The 18692-nt window shown below is 36.5% G+C and overlaps 1 protein-coding gene across 2 annotated transcripts in view; it reads right to left on the bottom strand.

The window, feature by feature from the left end:
• The window catches only part of LOC145678472 (NADH-quinone oxidoreductase subunit B-like), a 96370-nt gene that overhangs the window by 51195 nt on the left and 26483 nt on the right, over positions 1 to 18692 (bottom strand). For both annotated transcript variants that reach the window (XR_014130399.1, XM_081748649.1), the window contains exon 2: positions 12779 to 12913. Coding sequence is in view for 1 of the 2 variants with exons in the window: in XM_081748649.1 (XP_081604775.1) it covers positions 12779 to 12913 (135 nt within the window). In the remaining variant the exon portion in view is untranslated. The remainder of the gene's footprint in view (positions 1 to 12778; positions 12914 to 18692) is intronic.

Genomic DNA, 18692 nt, shown 5'->3' with positions numbered 1-18692 from the left:
ACACCAGAAATTTAAATGATGTTGTAGCTATTTCTATGGTGTATAATAGCTTGGTTCGGACCAAAATAGAATATACATGCGTTGTTTGGGCTCCATATTATAAATCTCTTCAGGAAAAAATAGAAAGTATTCAAAAGAAATTCCTAAGGTATCTCTATTTTAAAACAATGGGAGCTTCCGCTATAAGAAACAAAATATCGTATAAAACCCTTCTAGATAAATTTAACTATGTTAGTTTGAGTAACAGACGTGAGCTTTTCCAACAATTATTTCTCTTTAAAATTATGAATTCTTATGTTGACAATAGTAATTTCTTACAAAAAATTGGACTCAATACTAGACCAGGCTATCTACGTAAGCGACATCTGTTCACTGTAGATGTTCCGAGAACTGAAATGTATAAATGCTCACCATTATATAGAATGTGCAGTAGGTTTAATAGCATATCAGTATTAAACAAAGATCTAAATTTAGCATTACCTCTGTCTCTGTATACAAAGAAGTTGAAAAATATATTGTATTAGAATGTGAATACATGTATTTGCATATACATGTGTAAACCAATTATTTGACTTTTAATGGTTTCTTGTAATACTCTTCACGTTTAACGGTTTATACTCTTACGATAGTTATTATTGTCTTTGCCAGATATCTATAGGAATTTTGTCAGTATCATTATATTCACTATTATGTATAATATTATATTATATGAACTATCTATATTATATACCTTCTGTAATTGGAGATTCTATTCTCTGTTGAAGGACAATAAATAAATAAATAAATAAATAAATGTAGAGGAAGACAATAACTTAAGTCCTTCCGCGAGCTTTTGACGCAATCAACCGAATATAGACCCTAAAACACAATGCTAGGCTGCATTTATAATGGCCTTACTCTGTTCACTGCGTGACATAACCTGATCAGAAGGTACTGCTGACCTGGAACCAATTTACGTAGGCTGGCAACTTTGTTTAAACTTCCAACATTCTGTCTCGCTACCAGAGAAGAAACCGAACAGTTGTTGTCCGTACATACACATACACATTTTTTTGTAATGGACTCTTATACTTCTGTCATGCGCAAAAGTGTCGAGGGATCTAATGTCCGAGGGTAAACAGTAGCTGTTTACTTACAGTTCTTATACACAAAATACAGTTTCATTAGACTTTAAAATACATCCTAAAATAAAAGTAAAAAATAGATCTTAAACTTCTTAGTCTCATCAAGAATCGTTATTTTTATTCTGACACAAATCACAATAATAAAATAGTCTGTCTTCAACATTGGAACATTATTCATGGACCCAGTCTTTACATGTTTTGCACTATATCCAATCTCATCAAAAGACTCCCCGCAGATAATGACGTTCAGTTTTTCAGCAATTTTGTAAGTTAGTTTTAAAAATTCTGGTTTGCTTAGTGGCATTAGTTGAATATTCAAAGCCTTTACATGATTGTATAATATTTCCTTTTAGGCACTATCAAACGTTATATTAAACGTGCCTTTGTTATCCGAGCAGCAAGGTTTAGGTGTTGGCTCTTTCCCTTCCAACGGTTTTTGATAGATCTCCTAATGTACTCTTAAGAACACCATATCTAGCATTGGCCACACGTACTTCTTTGGAAATAAATTTCTTTATGATCAACTTCATATTTTCTATATCCCAATTGCCACGTAGTTTCCCAAGGTTTCTGAGAAAGCCAGAAACCATTAAAAAACATCAAGTTTGTTTACCAGTGTAATGTCCGATACCATCCGACTCCACTTTGTCCGATACCAGCCGGTTGACTTGCAACGTATGAATGGCTAGCTACCGACTTGTAACAACACGAATGCAACTATATGCCTGAATTATAATATATGCATCCTAATAAATGTTGGGATAGCAATAATATATCAATAACCTTACTTTGTAATAAGTTACAGCCACACAAATCTATCTCCGTGCAACTAATCACTCGCAAAAACACAAAAACCTTGAAGCACGAAATACACCGTTCATCAAACAAATCCACTATGACGTGGACGTGGCTAGTTCATTCGGATCAACTCACTGTATGCTTGACAGGTGCCGCCTTAAGCGGGAAATAATAAAAACTGCTTTTGTCCGATACCACCCGCTGTCCGATACCAGACGACCTTCCCCTACTGAAAACTTTAACGTCTCTTTCCAGCACGAGGTATGTACAAATAGGGAATTCCTTTAAAGTGGAATCCTAAACATTACTCGAGTTTAAATCCTAAGGTAAGTACCCGTACGGAAAATCGGTATCACACATGGTAATATTTACATTATTCACAGTATAGATTCCTATCAGACTGAATATACTTTATATTTTGTTTTCAGCTATAGCAGAAGATGGATATAGATTGGGAAAGGGTGCAAGGTCTAGAAAAAGAGAATGGAACAATAATAAAAAAATGGAAAGACGAGCCGAGGATACATGAATTATGGGATAGATTCTTAGAAAGAATTGAAAAATACAAATCACGGATATGAGAAATTATTAAGAGAAGCAATGGAAATAAAATTATGCAATACAACATTGAATGGAGAGAAACTTTTAAATCAACTGATATAAGGAATAACTTATTGAAATAATAATAAAAAAGAGGAAAGTGAAAATAATAATGATTAAGAAAACAGTTATAATAAAATTTTAAAATGAAACAGTAAAATATAAAAATACTTGATTGTGTCATATTAAAATTTAAAATTATAAAATGTAATAATGAGAATTATATAAAAATAATAATTTAAAGGAGCAGTTCGAGTTAAAAACAAGTTTGGTGCAATAGAAAGAGAAACAAAAAAATAAGAGACCCGTATGTTTTTATATCTTGATAGGCCGTCTAGTTCAGCTTCTACAGACATTTGTTTTTGATGAATCGTAAATGGTGACGTCACTGGTGGGATACGCGAGAAACTCAATGTGAGTCAGCAACCACTCCCTTGTACGCAGCTGATAAACCTTTAATAGTGCATTGGATTTAATAGATTGTGTTTTGGATTTGTTAGCAGTCTTGCTCTGTGTTGAATTCTTGAGGGAAGTTTTTGTTAGTTGTTTTTCCTATAGCATTAGTATAAAAAGAGTAGAGAGAGAGCAATAATTACGTTTGTTGTGCGAAACAGTGTTTCTTCCATACATGTTTTTAGGGTGGCACTGTCTCCCGGAGCTCTGAGAGATTCCACCGGAGGAGACCAAAATATTACGTCTATAATGTAATAAATATAATAGTACTGTGTAAAAAGGTGTCTTCCCGTTGTGCCTACTTCCCGTTATGCCTACAGGCCCTCCAGCACTTTGTAGAAAATATTTTTAATGATCTTATCTGTAGGCAGAACGGTAATTCCCGTTGTGCCTACTTCCCGTTCTGCCTACTCTTTCGAGACGGGGAATTCTGTGCAGGGAGGGATCTTTTCTAGGGATTTTTTCTTTAGTAATTCTAATAGATTCTGTAAGAAGAATAACTATTCCTTTAAATTTCATCATATATTTTAAATGTTATCTTACTTGCTCTTCTCAGAAAAAATGACTAGGTACAGTTTTGTTATTAGCAGCGTTATTCACGTCTACTTTAGTAGAGATGTGTTTTTTTAATACTTACAGAGAAATGGAAAATTAATTGATTCAGTTACAAGAAAATAAACTTATTTCGGTCTAATATCAAGTCATTTCACAACAAAATTTTATTCAGTTTTCCAGTAGTTCATCTCCAACATTCTAAGGCTCGCAGTACGTAATAGGTGCTACAGTTCACATCCTCAAAATATATTTGGCCATATATTAAACAAACAATGCAAGAAGATGCATAATTCGGTCTCTTTTCTTTTTCTAAAAAAAGCCTTTGTCTTCTACATCACAGATCTTTTTCCGGCATCACCTCTATATATGATCAGGTGCTTTGTCCTCTATACATGATTCTGTATTACACGCAATATGTCGTACTTATATTGTAAAAAAAGAAAAAAATGGGACCGCAATGGCTCAGGGGTAGAGCGTTCACCTCTGGTGCATGGGGTCCATGGTTCGATCCCAGCTCGAGCCAGGTGAGCTTTGTGGTGGACAAACACCGTGTGCGTTGGTTTTCTCGGTGTTCTACCGTTTTCTCCTACTTTCCACTATTTCATTCATTTCTCATCATCACCGTCTCCTTTAGCCTAGCCAGCATTACCGTAGGACGTAAAACTTAAAAATTTCATTTCATTTCATTTATACTGTCAATGTAAATACTAAATACCACATATCGTCAATATACCCAATGTAATTTAAATAAAGATCTCATAATCGTTGTTCAAAATGTAAACAGTATGCAACCACATCTATGTAAGCCATCAAGCCTATTACACGTGGTTCCAGCCTTCCTAATAATCGTAAATATCTGTGATTTTATTCTGTATGTGACCACACAAATAGCATTTTAATTTCGATTATTTTACGGTAAAAATATTCTGTGAAATGTAATGGAAATTCAGAAGGAGCCTTCTTTGCCAATACGAAATTTTAATCTGCTCATACCAGAGATCTGAAATTAACTCTATACTAGTGTAATGATTACAAAACTGAATACTTATAAATTTACCGTGTTACTAACAACAAACAACAGACGTTATCCTTAACGTTATCTACGACAGACGTTAACATGCAACTTCCAATCGTTGTTGAATGTCTATTGTCAAGCTTTGATTTGTTTTATGTAATTAATGTTTCTCTCTTTTCCAGAGATATATGGAACCAATATGATAATGTTGAGGGAAGAACAAATAATGTTGTAGAGGGCTGGCACTCTAAATTAAACAGAAAACTGACAAGAGAACATCCAAATATTTTTACATTTGTACAGCTGTTGCAGCAAGAACAGAGTGAGAATGAAGCTTGTATGCTGATGTTGGAGGTAGGAAAAAAGCCGAAGGAACCAAAGCTGAAATATAAGCGAATTGAACAAAAAATAAAATCATTGAAGGCACGTCTGGAATCACATGTAATAGACTTGGTGGCTTACACAGATGCAGTTGCATACTGTTTGCATTTAGAACAGTGATGGTGAGATGTTTTAAATATATTGGCTATATTAACGATATATGGTATTAACATTGACGATATGTAGTATTTACATTGACAATATAAGTATATGTAACATTGCATGTAGTATAGAATCGTGTTAGAAGACAAATTACCTGTTAAGGTAATGCCAAAGAAGGAGCAGTGATGTAAAAGACAAAGGCTCTTTTTTTTCAAAAGGGCCGCCTTATGCATCCTCTTGCATTGTTTGTTTAATGTATGGCCGAACATGTCTTGAGGATGTGAATTGTGGCACTTTTTAGTACTGCAAGCCTTAGTATGCTGGAGATAAACTACTGGAAAACCGATTAAAATTCGGTTGTGAAATGAATTGATATTAGCCCGAAGTAAGTCTGTTTCGTGTTCGTTTCAGATACAATGTCAAACGGGTTACTGGCAACTGAATCAATCAATTCGAGGAAAGAGATATGATGGAGACAAACACTCTTTTTAAAGGCCGCCTTATGCATCCTCTTGCGTTGTTTGTTTAATAGTTGGCCAGACATGTCTTGGGGATGTGAACTGTGGCATTTTTTAGTACTGCAAGTCTTAGCATGCTGGAGGTAAACTACTGGAAACCCAAATAAAATTTTGTTCTGAAATTGCTTGATATTAGATCTTTTTTTTTTTTTTTTTTTTTTTTTTTTTTTAATGTTTGTTTCACATACAATGTCTAACATTCTTGCAACTGAGTCAACCAATTTTCCATGTATGATGAAACTTGTAGAGGTGGTGGTTGTTTTTACAGAAGCTTTTAGAAATACTAAAGAAATATTCCCTACAAAAATTCCTCCCTGCACATAATTCCCCGTCTCGAAAGAGTAGGCACAACGGGAAGTAGGCACAACGGGAATTACCGTTCTGCCTAGAGATAAGATAATTAAAAATATTTTCTTTAAAGTGCTGGAGGGTCTGTAGGCAGAACGGGAAGTAGGCACAACGGGAATGAACCTGTAAAAATAATATGCCTCTCCGAATACTAAGTGTCCCTCCCCCCCGGATTTTTGTCTGAAAGAAACACTAGTGTGAAGTAGAAACACGTGTTAGTACAGCGCGTGCTGTGTCTGTGAAGTGAAGTAGAAATGCCTAACACCTGCTGTGTTTTCGGTTTTAATTCTTGTGCAATTGAAGCTGAGGACGTAAAGTATCTTTTCTTACGTTTCTAAGTCGTGAGAAATCATCAGATCGATATAAATTATGGCTCAAGAAAATCAATGGAAAAAAAATGTAGCAAATAAAATCACTCGTGTTCCAAACATCTTGAAGAGCCTGCCTTCGAGAAGCCAAGTTTACTGAAAGAAAAGTTAATGCCAGTGGCGGATCCAGGCTGGGGCAGGGGGCCTAGGCCCTCCAGTTTTTGAGTGACAAAATTAATTTAAGCTATTATTTAGATATTTTTGAAAGTTTTTAGTAAACGTGATATACATATCATAGTCTGGGTTGTGACTCCCCCCTCTGAGTTTTTTCCGTCTAGATCCACTTCTGGTTAATGCCAGGAGAATTATTTACACGCAAACTGAGAAAGAATGCTGTTCCAAGTATATTATTGAAAGGTTTAAAATCCGAGCCATTGAACAAGCACCGATCTATGTCCAGTTACCAACGTACAAATATCGTACAAGACGCAATTGACGGTTGTAGTCAAGACGAGGCATTAGAGGGCAATAGAGACGATGTCACTCATGATTCTGAAGATACTGTTTTAGAAATAAGCTATACAATGTGAATTAGGGAGTGAAATATACCGGCTTGTAGAAGGAATCAGTGACGATGACTGTTCCTCAAAACATTGATTCATCGTTTAATTTCTCTGTATCATGTGACAATGATGATGAAACGGGTGATGAGAGTTGTTCCGCGAACAGCTATGAGAATAAAAGAAATTTAACCGGTGAAGTGTTTTTCGTAAGCACAAAATTATAGGGTCAGCGTTAAAAATTGCAACAAAACGTGAAAGTGAACATACTTGTGCTTGGGAATCGGAAGAATGCTTAAAGAAAAGGTACTAAGGTGTTGCAGCAATAGTGCTCTCAAACGGTTCGGGTCGGGTCAGGTCAACTCGGGTCGAGTTGTCGGGTCGGGTCAGCTCGAGTCGGGTTATTCGAGTCGGGTTGTCGGGTCGGGTCAATCGGGTCAGCTCGGGTCGGGTTATCGGGTCGGGTCAGCTCACTTTGGTCAACTGAGTTTAGGTTGAGCTTAAACTCGGCTGGAGTCGAAAGCTGCTGTTTTTCACTAGCTGCCTAATTAAAAATAGCAATTTTCAATTGATTTTATAGAAGCCATAAATCTATTTTGAACACTTGCAGCTAGTGTCTTTATGGTAAATGCTTATTTTTGTACTTGTGTGTACTTTAATTTGTAAATGTGGAAGATTGATTTTACCAATCGACTGTAATATTAATATCTACGCCAATATGGAGTCTGGATTTAGAACAAAACTAGAAGTTGTTTAACACGTTAGCTGCCAATGGTGAATTTTGTTGTTCACCGGTAGAGTGCCAAGCGTACTTACTTACATTATTCTTGTTTTGTTCATATTTTTTAAACATAATATTAATATTGAAACATAATCTAAGGCATGGTAGTGAATCCGCGTGCATAAAAGTTGGGGGTCCGATCGGCCCTACGTGTGTATATTTTGTTTATGGGCAAGGGGATAAATTTCAGTTGAACTGGCAACTCTGTTAGAAAGTTATTTGTTTATTACTACATGTGCAGAAGTGAGAAGTGTGGATATATTCATCTTGCTTTTAGTGCTAATAAGTAATATCTTTGTGCAATGAAAAACGAATAAATATGCGCAGAACTCGATCTCATTAGTAATAGCAGTGTAGTGATCTAGACTTTTCTGAAAATTCAGCAAATGACAGGGACACTGACGTCTTGTGAAAATAAATTAGAATAAATAATGAATCCATTGTTAAACTTTTTAACATGTCACTGAAAAAGCAAATCATAGGTCCGATCGGGTCTACAAAAGCAACAAATGCTTGTTACTTGGTATTTAGCGCCCCTAGCGGCGTTAATAATCAATATCAAAGACCAAAACCTACATGTGTAATAAAAACACTACAGTTCAATAACAGTAGAGACAGGATTTAACTAGGGATGGCCACAAAGTTCCGGTTCCGGCGGAACCGGTTCCGCGAGGAACCGGTTCTCGGAGATCCGGTTTTCAGAACAGGTTCCAGACCTGGATCCGAAAACCCGGTTCCAGAACCGGATCTTAGGAACCGGTTCCAGACCTGGATCCGAAAACCCGGTTTCAGAACCGGATCTTAGGAACCGGTTCCAGATCTGGATCTGAAAACCCGGTTCCAGAACCAGATCTTAGGAACCGGTTCCAGATCTGGATCTGAAAACCCGGTTCCAGAACCGGATCTTAGGAACCGGTTTCAGACCTGGATCCGAAAGCCCCCAAAGACCCGTAAAGAAGGCAGAAAGTTCACCTTCAAAAATAATGCAAAGAGGACCATGCGCTTGTGCCTTCCCCGCCCAAACCCGCTTGTGCCCCCAGAAAAAATTTTGGTCCACCAGTGGGTGTTTAGCCAAATGAGTTGGCCAGTTTGCCTGTTTAGCCAATGAGTTTGCCAGTTACCCAGTTTATTTAGCTAAATGAGACAAGCTGCCGCCGCCTGGGCGCCTACCTGTCGCTTCCACCATTTCATCTAGCATACTGTTCACAGCTTGCCAGCAGCTCGCGTTTAGCGTAGGGATGGTAACAAAGTTTCGGTTCCAATGGAACCGGTTCCGCGAGGAACCGGTTCTGTCTTCAGAACCGGTTCCAGACCTGGATCCGAAGAACCGGTTCCAGACCTGGATCCGAAGAACCGGTTTCAGACCTGGATCCGAAGAACCGGTTTTAGACCTGGATCCGAAAAACCGGTTTTAGACCTGGATCCGAAAAACCGGTTCCGGAACCGGATCTTCTAGAACCGGATCCGTTCAGACCCGAAAACCGGTTCCACCAGGAACCGGTTCGGGCCATCCCTAGATTTAACAATACACGTATTCTAACGTCAATTCGACGAATTAGAAATTGTGGGTCCGATCGGACCTACAAGAACATTTTCTTAGATCACTCCAGTAGGTCCGATCATGGCAGCTAACGTGTTAAGCAAGTCTAAAAGAAAGATTGGATGGACGACCAAGCCCAAGCAGCGCTGCGGTGGCTCAGTGGTAGAGAGTTCATCTCTGGTGCATGGTGTCCATGGTTCGATCCCAGCTTGTGCTAAGTAGGCTTTGTGGTGGAGAAACGCCGTGTAGTCATTCATTTCTCATAGTCACCGTATCCCTTAGCCTCGGTGCAGAATCGAGAGACAAACTGAATATTTTATTTTATTTCACCAAGCCCAAGGACATCGACACAAGAACAAGATAAAGATTGGATATGCAAGACGAATTGCATAGTAATCTTGCTCTTGGCCTTGTTTTGGTGATCACCAAGTAGCGATGAGCATATTTTCTTGCTTTCCGTATAGTGTGAAAGACCATAATCAAAATCACACTTGGTCTTCATTTGTACCGATGAGGCGAGCATTCTTGGCTCTTGTATAGCATGAAAGATCACCAAAACTACGAAATGCAGGACCAAGACTTGACTGCAAGACAAAGAATAAGACGCAGTATTGATGACCAAGCCCCAGGGAGCGAATTGTTTGAATTTTGTTTGTTGGGCTGAAAGTGATGAAATAAAATTAGTAATTTGTAATTAAATATCATATTGTATTTTTAAATTTTAAATTACAAAATTCATATTATGTATCTTCTTACGTGCAACTATATATACTGTAAAATACGTTTTAATTACCAAGAAAGAAAAATCAAAGTGGCACGGGTCCCGGAATCATAAGAACCTATTTTGGAATGAAAGTTGAAGGCTTGGAAAAAATCACAGGTGTTCTCCTGTTTCCTCAACCCTTATCATTGTAGTTAAACGATTTCCTTTTGTCTCCGCCAAGATACTCTTGCTATTGCCTTCCGAGAAGACCCCTGCCGTCCAAGCAGGTGAGAACATTGACCTTGAATAAAAATTTCGTCACATAGAACTAAAGCAAGAAAAAAAAATAAACTTCTCCCACGTCGGACATTGGTATCAGTTATAAAAAGAAATAACTAAACCTCAAAAGTGCCAAATATTCATTAAGATGCATATACAAATCCACCGCTTGATCTAGCTAGTGGTTAACGTGTAAGACTTCGGTACACGTGGTCCGGGTTTAATTCCCAATGGGAGTGCATTTTGGCGTTCACCCAGTGTCGTGACCATAGTGCTCTCAAACGGGTCGGGTCAGTCTGGTCAACTCGGGTCGGGTTCTCGGGTCAGGCTATTCGGGTCGGGTCGGGTCAGTCAGGTCAGCTCGGGTCGGGTCAATCGGATCGGGTTGTCGGGTCGGGTTGTCGGGTCAGGTCAATGAGGTCGGATCACGGTTCGGGTCAGTCGGGTCGGGTCGGGTCATCGGGTCGGGTCAGTCAATTCGGGTCACGGGTCGGGTCGGGTCGGTCTTCAACCCGACCCGACCCGACCCGACCCGTTGAGAGCACTATGCAACAATCTCATCCGCCATCTATTTACATATTGGTTTCGATTTTTTTTTGAAACGCTGAACTCATGCTTTATAGGATACGTTTTATAATATTATAAAAACGTTTGTACAGTCCACCATCAGATACCATTTTCTACATGCAGATGATATTTGTAAGTCTTTGCAATCAGTTCTGGAAAAGGAAACCGCACTTAGAACGTGCCACCGCACCTCTCACAAACGAAATGCTTGGCACTGTGTAGCGTGTAAGCCTGCTCTCGCTCCTTGCCCACCTATGACGTCATCACAAAATCTTTCTTCCTCTGTTACTCGCTAACGACTGAACGTATCGCGATGAAACAAACACCAAACTCTACAAATGGAAATAAATTGTAAAAAAATGCATTTCTAAGTCGAACTGCTCCTTTAATGTTATAAAGGTATTTCTTCCAAGTAACGTCTGATAACGTTAACCCTACAATGCATAGTGTGACAGATATGGGTCATAGTGGTGTAATTTCCTACATAATGGTATGTAGTTGCTAATGCCTGTTGAACCAGATTGGGAACATTTGAAGGTAGTTGTAATTCTACAGTTTCCGCATAGATGGCACTATTAAACGTACCGGTACTTTCGTTATTCATTTTTGTTTTCTCTTGCAAAATTATTTTTTTCACATATAATAAAAAAAATCATGCATTTAGGGTTCAGGGTTCAATAACTGTAGGGTTCAGTTATTGAAACTGATACGCCTTATTTTAATATTAATAAATAAGGATATACTCTGGTCACAAAAGTATTATTTACGTAGTAGATCCATAGTCGAGATGGAAAGAGTTACATCAGACTGTGGTTTGATAATATTTATATTTAACTGTAAATAGTGAAATGTGAATTATAGAATATGAATAGTACACGAGATTTATATTTATGTATGGGCCAACATTAGAATAAAGTAGTGATGTGTGTTATAATATGTATAGAGAGAATGTAAGACTATTACCATACTTTTGATTTAGTATGTACAATGACATTTCATATACAGAAAGTAACGATTTAATATTTCATAAACTATGCGTGTAAACACTTAAGCACAACCTTGTTAATGTGAAATGTATTTTATTTAAAACTTGAAAATTACATAACTATATGAAATCGATTACAGTGACAACCATTAACATAATTGTAAATTAAACTAGACCAATTATTATTATTATTATTATTATTATTATTATTATTATTATTATTATTATTATTATTATTATTATTATTATTATTATTATTATTATTATTATTGAATTTTGAAAGTTATTTCATAAGAATTCTTCAGTGTATTTCCAATTATGAGCAATTATTATTTTTAAATTTGTAATAGCAATAAGGTCTCATGTGTTCAAAGGCAAATGTGGAACATACCTTCTGAATTATAAGTTGATAAGTTTATAACAAGTAAGATTTGCAGTTGCGAAAAAATAATAAATCTTAAATTTTTGTTTTAAGTAGAATTTTGTTTTAGCATTTGTGAGGAAATATTTCGTAACAGCTGCTAATATGGTGGCCCTATATTAAATATCCAACTTATATAATTTAGTACAGATTTATTCTTATTATCAACACAAACCCATTTAAGTAATTACAAAGTATATTCTATGGAACCTTGAATAAAAAGTTGAGAAAAAGACTCATACAATGCGTAGGGTGAAGTATTCTACTGTATGTGGCAGAAACTTGGACATTACGCAAAGATGATGAACAACAACTAAAAACTTTCAAAATGTGGGTGTAGAAAAGAATGGAGATCGAGCGGAAACGAGTGAGAGGGTATTAAAAATGGTGTGTGTGAACACAACTATTTTAGATATTATTGCAAAAAGGAAGAGAAACTTGTTGGGACATTGGCTAAGAAGAATTGTATAATAAGGGACGTGCCAGAATTTATGGTGGCAGGTAAGAGAGGAAGAGGGAGCGAAGGAGGCTACAATTGATGGACAATATCAAAGCAGGGAAATTGTACATTAAGTCGAAGAGGTTAGCGGAAGACTGTGGAGCATGGTAGCTTCTCAGTTGCAGCAAGTGACCTGCCAATAATGGTAGAATACCTATGATGATGATGATAATGCCTATCTGACTACATGGACATGTTAGCAATTAAATATGTTCCAAATATCCAAAAATACTTCTCTTACCCTTTTTAACGTTTTTGCCTTTCTTAGAATCTTCTTTGGGACACGAAGCGTCATCGGTAAAATTAAACTTAGGAGTAGCTGTTCTTCGTGAAACAGGTACCAGAATCAGTGATCTTCGAGCCCACGTTGATCTTACTATAAAAAAGAATAATCATAACATTATTAAAGTGAAATATTATACATGTTGGATTAAAATATTTCGACTTGATTTTGTTAGTCATCTATAAATATGTTACAAGCGTGGCAGTGACGAAATCCCTTCTTGGAGATCCGCGTTTAATTTACATCTGTCTCAAGTCCTACATTCTGCATATCTAAGTCTCGTATAGCCTCGGTGCTGAAAAGCACGTTAAACTCTAAAACGTACCAACCAGTCAGCGGAGCAGTAGAATTAAATAGAGGACTTGTCTCTGGAGAAAATCGCCCCATCAATTCGGTGACGCACTATCTGTAATTTGATACTGAACTGGAACAGTATTTGTGGATCTTTTCGGAACGTACGTATTCTCATTTCGTTCAGCTATACTACCCGTTCCTGTTAGAAGTTTGTTGATCATGCGTTGTTTCATTCAAATACCTGCATATGCAGTTCTCCGGTTTATCCACCAAATATTTCAGACAGTTTCTGCTTTTGATGCAGGATTCTCAGCTTCGATTTCCGGAAGAAGTGCTTATTATGTTTTTCGGATCAAGGTTATCTTCCTGAAGGATTATGGCAGCACGGTATACATTACGATATGTCTACTCTAAATATCAGAGTTGCCTACGGGACAAGAATTGAGAGAATTCTGTATGACGTACGCACAATTTTCTCTCGGATGGCGGAGATCCAACATGTTCGAAAGGACAGCAACTTAACGAACAAGTAACTTATATTATTATTGTAATTACTACTACGAGTACATTTTATTGGCACATCAGAAAGAATTTGCTGAAACCTTTCCATTCCGAAATATTTGACGTGTTACCTCTACTTGCTGCGTCACCGCTACACATAGAGGGTGTCCAATATACAATGCAGTCTGAAGTTTGGGATAGTAGAACTTTTGAACCTGAAGTGATACACAAATAATGGATAAACCAAAATGAAGCCTTATTCATGCACATATTTTTAAACTAGGAAGCAACGATTGAAGTGCACTAGGAGCTACACAGTGTTGCCAGATGTAACCGAAGGTGTAAATCTTTTTTTTTTTTTTTTTGCAAAACATGTAAATTGATTCATAACTCATACGTATGGATGTTCCGGCGTTAATTTTCAGTTTGTTTAGTTGGAGTAGCTTGAAGCTATGGAGCAGAACAAAGAATTTCTCATTTCCACCGATAACTAATCGAATGAGGCTTCTGTAAGGGGAAGCTAGGGAAATCGTAGTTTTCATAAATTAACACTCTGAATTGGCGACTCTGCTGACGTTTCAGTGTATCGAAAGGTGTGTTAAGGATCTATCTAAATTATGCAATTCCTGAAAACAATGAAAAACAAACTTTGAAATTATCATGATAAAACTTTTACTTACATGCACCCGGCAACACTACTATTCATTTCTATGGGGCTATTTAAACCAAGAGGTATACAAGAACAATTCTCGAACAATCTAAGCTGACTCGTACCTTAATTACCTTAGATTTATGGTTGATAAGTCATTTTCTTTCGGATGAACCGATCTTTTGAACAATATCGTACGCTTGTGCCATGTATCCATAATTTTGAAAGAAATTGGGAAAAATGTGCCACGGAATTTTCTAAAGCAGGCCTTTTTACATTTTTACATGCCTATTGAGATCCTTTTTGCAGGTAACTGCACGAAAAATACTTCTATAAGTACTGCATACTCTAATACGGTTCGTAGGTGTATTTTGAAGCCACCTACCAAGATGTGACATTTAGAAAAAGCAAGAGCGATAAATAGTAAGTCACTCGCGAAGCTCCTGCTCGTATCCTAATTATCTTAGATTCGTAGTTCATATGTCATTGTCTTTAGAGCTAATCAGGTTTTTGAATGACATCATTTTCGTGTGTCACATGTGATCCATGAATTCTGGATAAATTCTAGAAAAATGTCCCGGAATTTTCCACTAAATTTTCTCATATTTGGGCACGCACACTGGAGTGCCAGATTGAGGTATGTTCACAAAAGTTATCTAAAAAAATAATACATGTTATACGCTATATATTCACGGAGGGTCGTTGAAGTAGGATTAGTAGGAATCCATATTTAAAAAAAAAAAAATAAAAAAAGGATTTTCGAACCAAATACAATAATGTTTGTAGCTAATATGGCTTTGGGAGGAAGAGTGAATAACAAAGAGTGAGATTGTGCTTTCATATGCAACCGGTAGCAAATAAATATATGACTAAAACAATCGACGAAAACCACTTATAATACAATTACCTTATTAATATTAAACTCGAAAACGATATGATCTAGTTATTTTACGTCCAAATTATCAAGGTCGTAAAATTAGTGCGTTACTAAGTTTCTTCTTGTCTAAACTCGTGCTTAAATGTCATCGAAACTGTCGCCAATCTGTTTAGCTACTCCGAAAAATATGGATTAGAAACTAGAGATGCAAAAAAGCCGGCTTTTTTGAATCGATGGTTTTTTTCACATAAAAAGCCGGCTTTTTGGGAAAAAAAACGAGAATTTTGGAAATTTTGGCTTTTTTCATTTTCATGATTTTTCTATCCAAATAGCTTTCTTATAGTATATTCTATAGTTAGATAAGAATTCCATGACCTAAATGCCATATTTAGCTCTGTAATTCACCATCAAGATGGATGGAGCACATGTTTTACGAATTAAAGCTAACATGAAGTATGTAGTATTTGAGGGCAATTTTACAGGTTATTTAACTTTATTTTAACTTTTGAGTTATAGACATTTTTTTCTTCTCTAGATCATTTTAGTTTGTCATCCGTGTTTCATTTCTAAGAGCTTAGTACTCTAGCTTCTAGCACAAAAGTTAAACTTACGTTTTTCTATATACGTTTTTCAATATGTCCGTCAAACCGTACTTTCACATTTCTGTTATACTGTAGTTGTGCAATGATTTAGCAATAATTTTCCTGATACAACCTTGAATACTAATTTATACAAATAATCAGTAGCGGATTTAGAAAAGTACTTTGGGAGGGGTTTCTCTGATTGTTTCGTTTTCTAAAAAGTCCTAATTTTATTTGGGAGGTGCTTGAAGTTTATGAGTACAGGCATAACTAATATTTCGTTTCGTTTATATGTTTAGCAATAATTTTCCGGATACAACCTTGAAAATCATTTTATACTGAAAATCAGTGGCGAATTTAGAAAAGTATTTTGGGAGGGGTTTTCTTACTACTAATGTTTAGTTTTTCTAAACATTCGTGATTTTTATTTGACGGGAGCTTAAAGTTTATGAGTAAAGGCATAGCTAATAGATATATCGTTCGTTTTAGACATTCCGCAACTTTGGGGAACAGGCTTCAGTCCGGAAGACCGACCCCCTAACCTTCGCAAAACCGTCACTGCTGGTAATTAGTAATAATAACGATTTAAAAACAATAAGAAAGAAGTCGGTCAACTCCTACACTCCTAGTCGGCCAGTACACGCACTATTTCTACATTCACATATGGAATGAAGGAAAGCTTTGTCACAATGGTCGAATGCTGGGTTGAATCCCGGACTTCCCGATAGAAGCGCAAAAGCCAACCACTCAATCATGTTTGTTGTGCAGTTGTATTAGCTTAACTTAAATATATTCCGTAGCCCTTTTTTTGGGAGGGGGGAGTTCCGTAATATGTTGAATCCCTCTTGTTAAAAATTCAGAAAACTTGAGGACTGGGTAAACCGTGATGGTGATTAAGGGCGCCCATGTTGTGGTTTCCAAGGGGGGACAAGTATAAGCGACGTTTCAAAAATAGTTTCAAATTTTGCTGTAACTAATGTAAAAATTCTATTGGATTTTCGATATTCTGAAGTACATTTTCCTCTAGGGGGAAAGCGCGCCCCCTTGCCACCCTGATGCGCGCCTTTGATGGTGATTATAAAAAAAACTTAACTGTAGAATTTCAGGAATATACAGAACCAAAAGTTCCAGATGTGCAGCCTTTAATTGTATCATATAAATCTAAGTATTTCTCTTATGTTTTATTTTAATTTTATTTTGTTTCAAAAAGAGGCTGTGGAATATTTTGAAATAAAAATACTACATACAATTTTGCTAGTTATTTGTATACTTTTTTAAAAGAAGTTTTTACTTTTAGGGTTGGCTTGTTTACACCAGCTTTTTTTTAATAACTGGTTTAAACCAAAAAATAAAAAGCGAATCGTGTGAACTTCATGGTGACGTTTCCACATGTCAAACCATCTACATTAGTCTTATTTCCTTTTCACCTTTTAATCAAGGTGTCCCACGTTCAATTCTCGGTCGAACCCACAACCCTACTTTCATGTGTAAACCAAGTAGCGGTTTGGATTTCACTTTAAGCGAAAGTCTTCTCCTTGATAACCTCAGTATTACGTAAGGATGTTAAGACTAAACATACGAAACGAAACCAAATTATATATTTCTGCATGCCTGTTGTTTTATAAAGAAGCCAAGGTTGCTTAAATATATTGATTGAAATTGTTAAAATTTATCGATTGCCTACTTAGCTTCCAACATTAGCTTGGATTGGACTTTCAATGATATCTACATACTAAATTTGTAATTTAATATCTCAATTTAGCGTACTGATTATAATACGTTGATCTTTAAATTTTACATGGAAAGCAATAACAGGATTTTCCCGTTATTGTTTTACATTTAAAATAATGACGGGATTTTCCCGATGGTTAGGGCGAGAGTTTCTCAATTTAAGAAATTTGCTGGCCGGACTTCTTTAAGTATATGGGACCTCTTCCAGCATAACCCCGTTGTTGCATAATGACACCAAGGCGAAACAAACTTATTTCTGTGAATATGTAATATAAATACATAAAGCAAAATATCTAAATTAAAAAACCTGGTTTAAACCCCAAAAAAGCCTGGTTTAATCTGCCCCCCCAAAAATAGTTTTTTTTTTTTTTTTTTGGCATTTTCAGAAACAACCATGATTCTTAACAACTCTGCTTACTTTTGTATATAGGAGGTTATTTTTTTTATTATATACATTGGTTAATCCTATGGAACTCATAATGTAAAAATGTTGAAGTAAATTTGTTTAAAATATCTTTTGGAAATCCATGGTTTATTTTCGAGTTTTTATATTATTATCGGCATCAACCACTAATTAAATAACTTTTTGTGTTATAGAGAAGCGAAACAAAGTCTGCTTTATCAGCAGAAGTTTGAAAAAAGCCCAAAATTTCCCAAGCAAAAAAGCGAAGCAGAAAAACCGAGTTTTTTTTTTCAAAAAAGCGGGTTTTTTTCCGAGCCCTTGCATCTCTATTAGAAACTAATATCAATTTGACCCCATTTACTCGATTTGTTTTTCATGTCATCCTGGATTCGATTTACTCGATTTCATGTCATATATATAGCTGGATTGATTAGTCATTAGGCTAATGTAAGAGTCACATAGTACAGCAGAAACGGTAGCTAGTGACAAGGAGTCTGCTGTGCGTAGAATAGGGAATACAGGCAATATGTCAGTTTGATAAGGGCCAGATTATGGTCACCAGCCGGAAGGAAGGAAGCATTTTGGATACAGCTCGACTGACGAGTGTTTGCGAACTGCTGTGGTTAGTGTCTTCCAAAGGTGGGATAAGGACGGTGAAATCAACACTAAACGACAAGGCATAGTGATGAGCAAATGCAAGACCAAGACCAACACCTGCGTGGTCTTGGTCTTGGTCTCGCACATCCAGTCTTGTTCTTGTTCTTGTTCTTGTTCTTGTTCTTGCTCTTGTTCTTGTTCTTGTTCTTGGTCTTGCACACCCAATCTTGGTCTTGGTC

This window comes from Thermobia domestica, chromosome 2, assembly GCF_964235325.1.
Source record: "Thermobia domestica chromosome 2, izTheDome1.hap1.1, whole genome shotgun sequence".
NCBI classification, from domain to species: domain Eukaryota; kingdom Metazoa; phylum Arthropoda; class Insecta; order Zygentoma; family Lepismatidae; genus Thermobia; species Thermobia domestica.
Note: the sequence above shows the minus strand (reverse complement) of the source record. Positions and strands in the feature narration are given on the sequence as shown.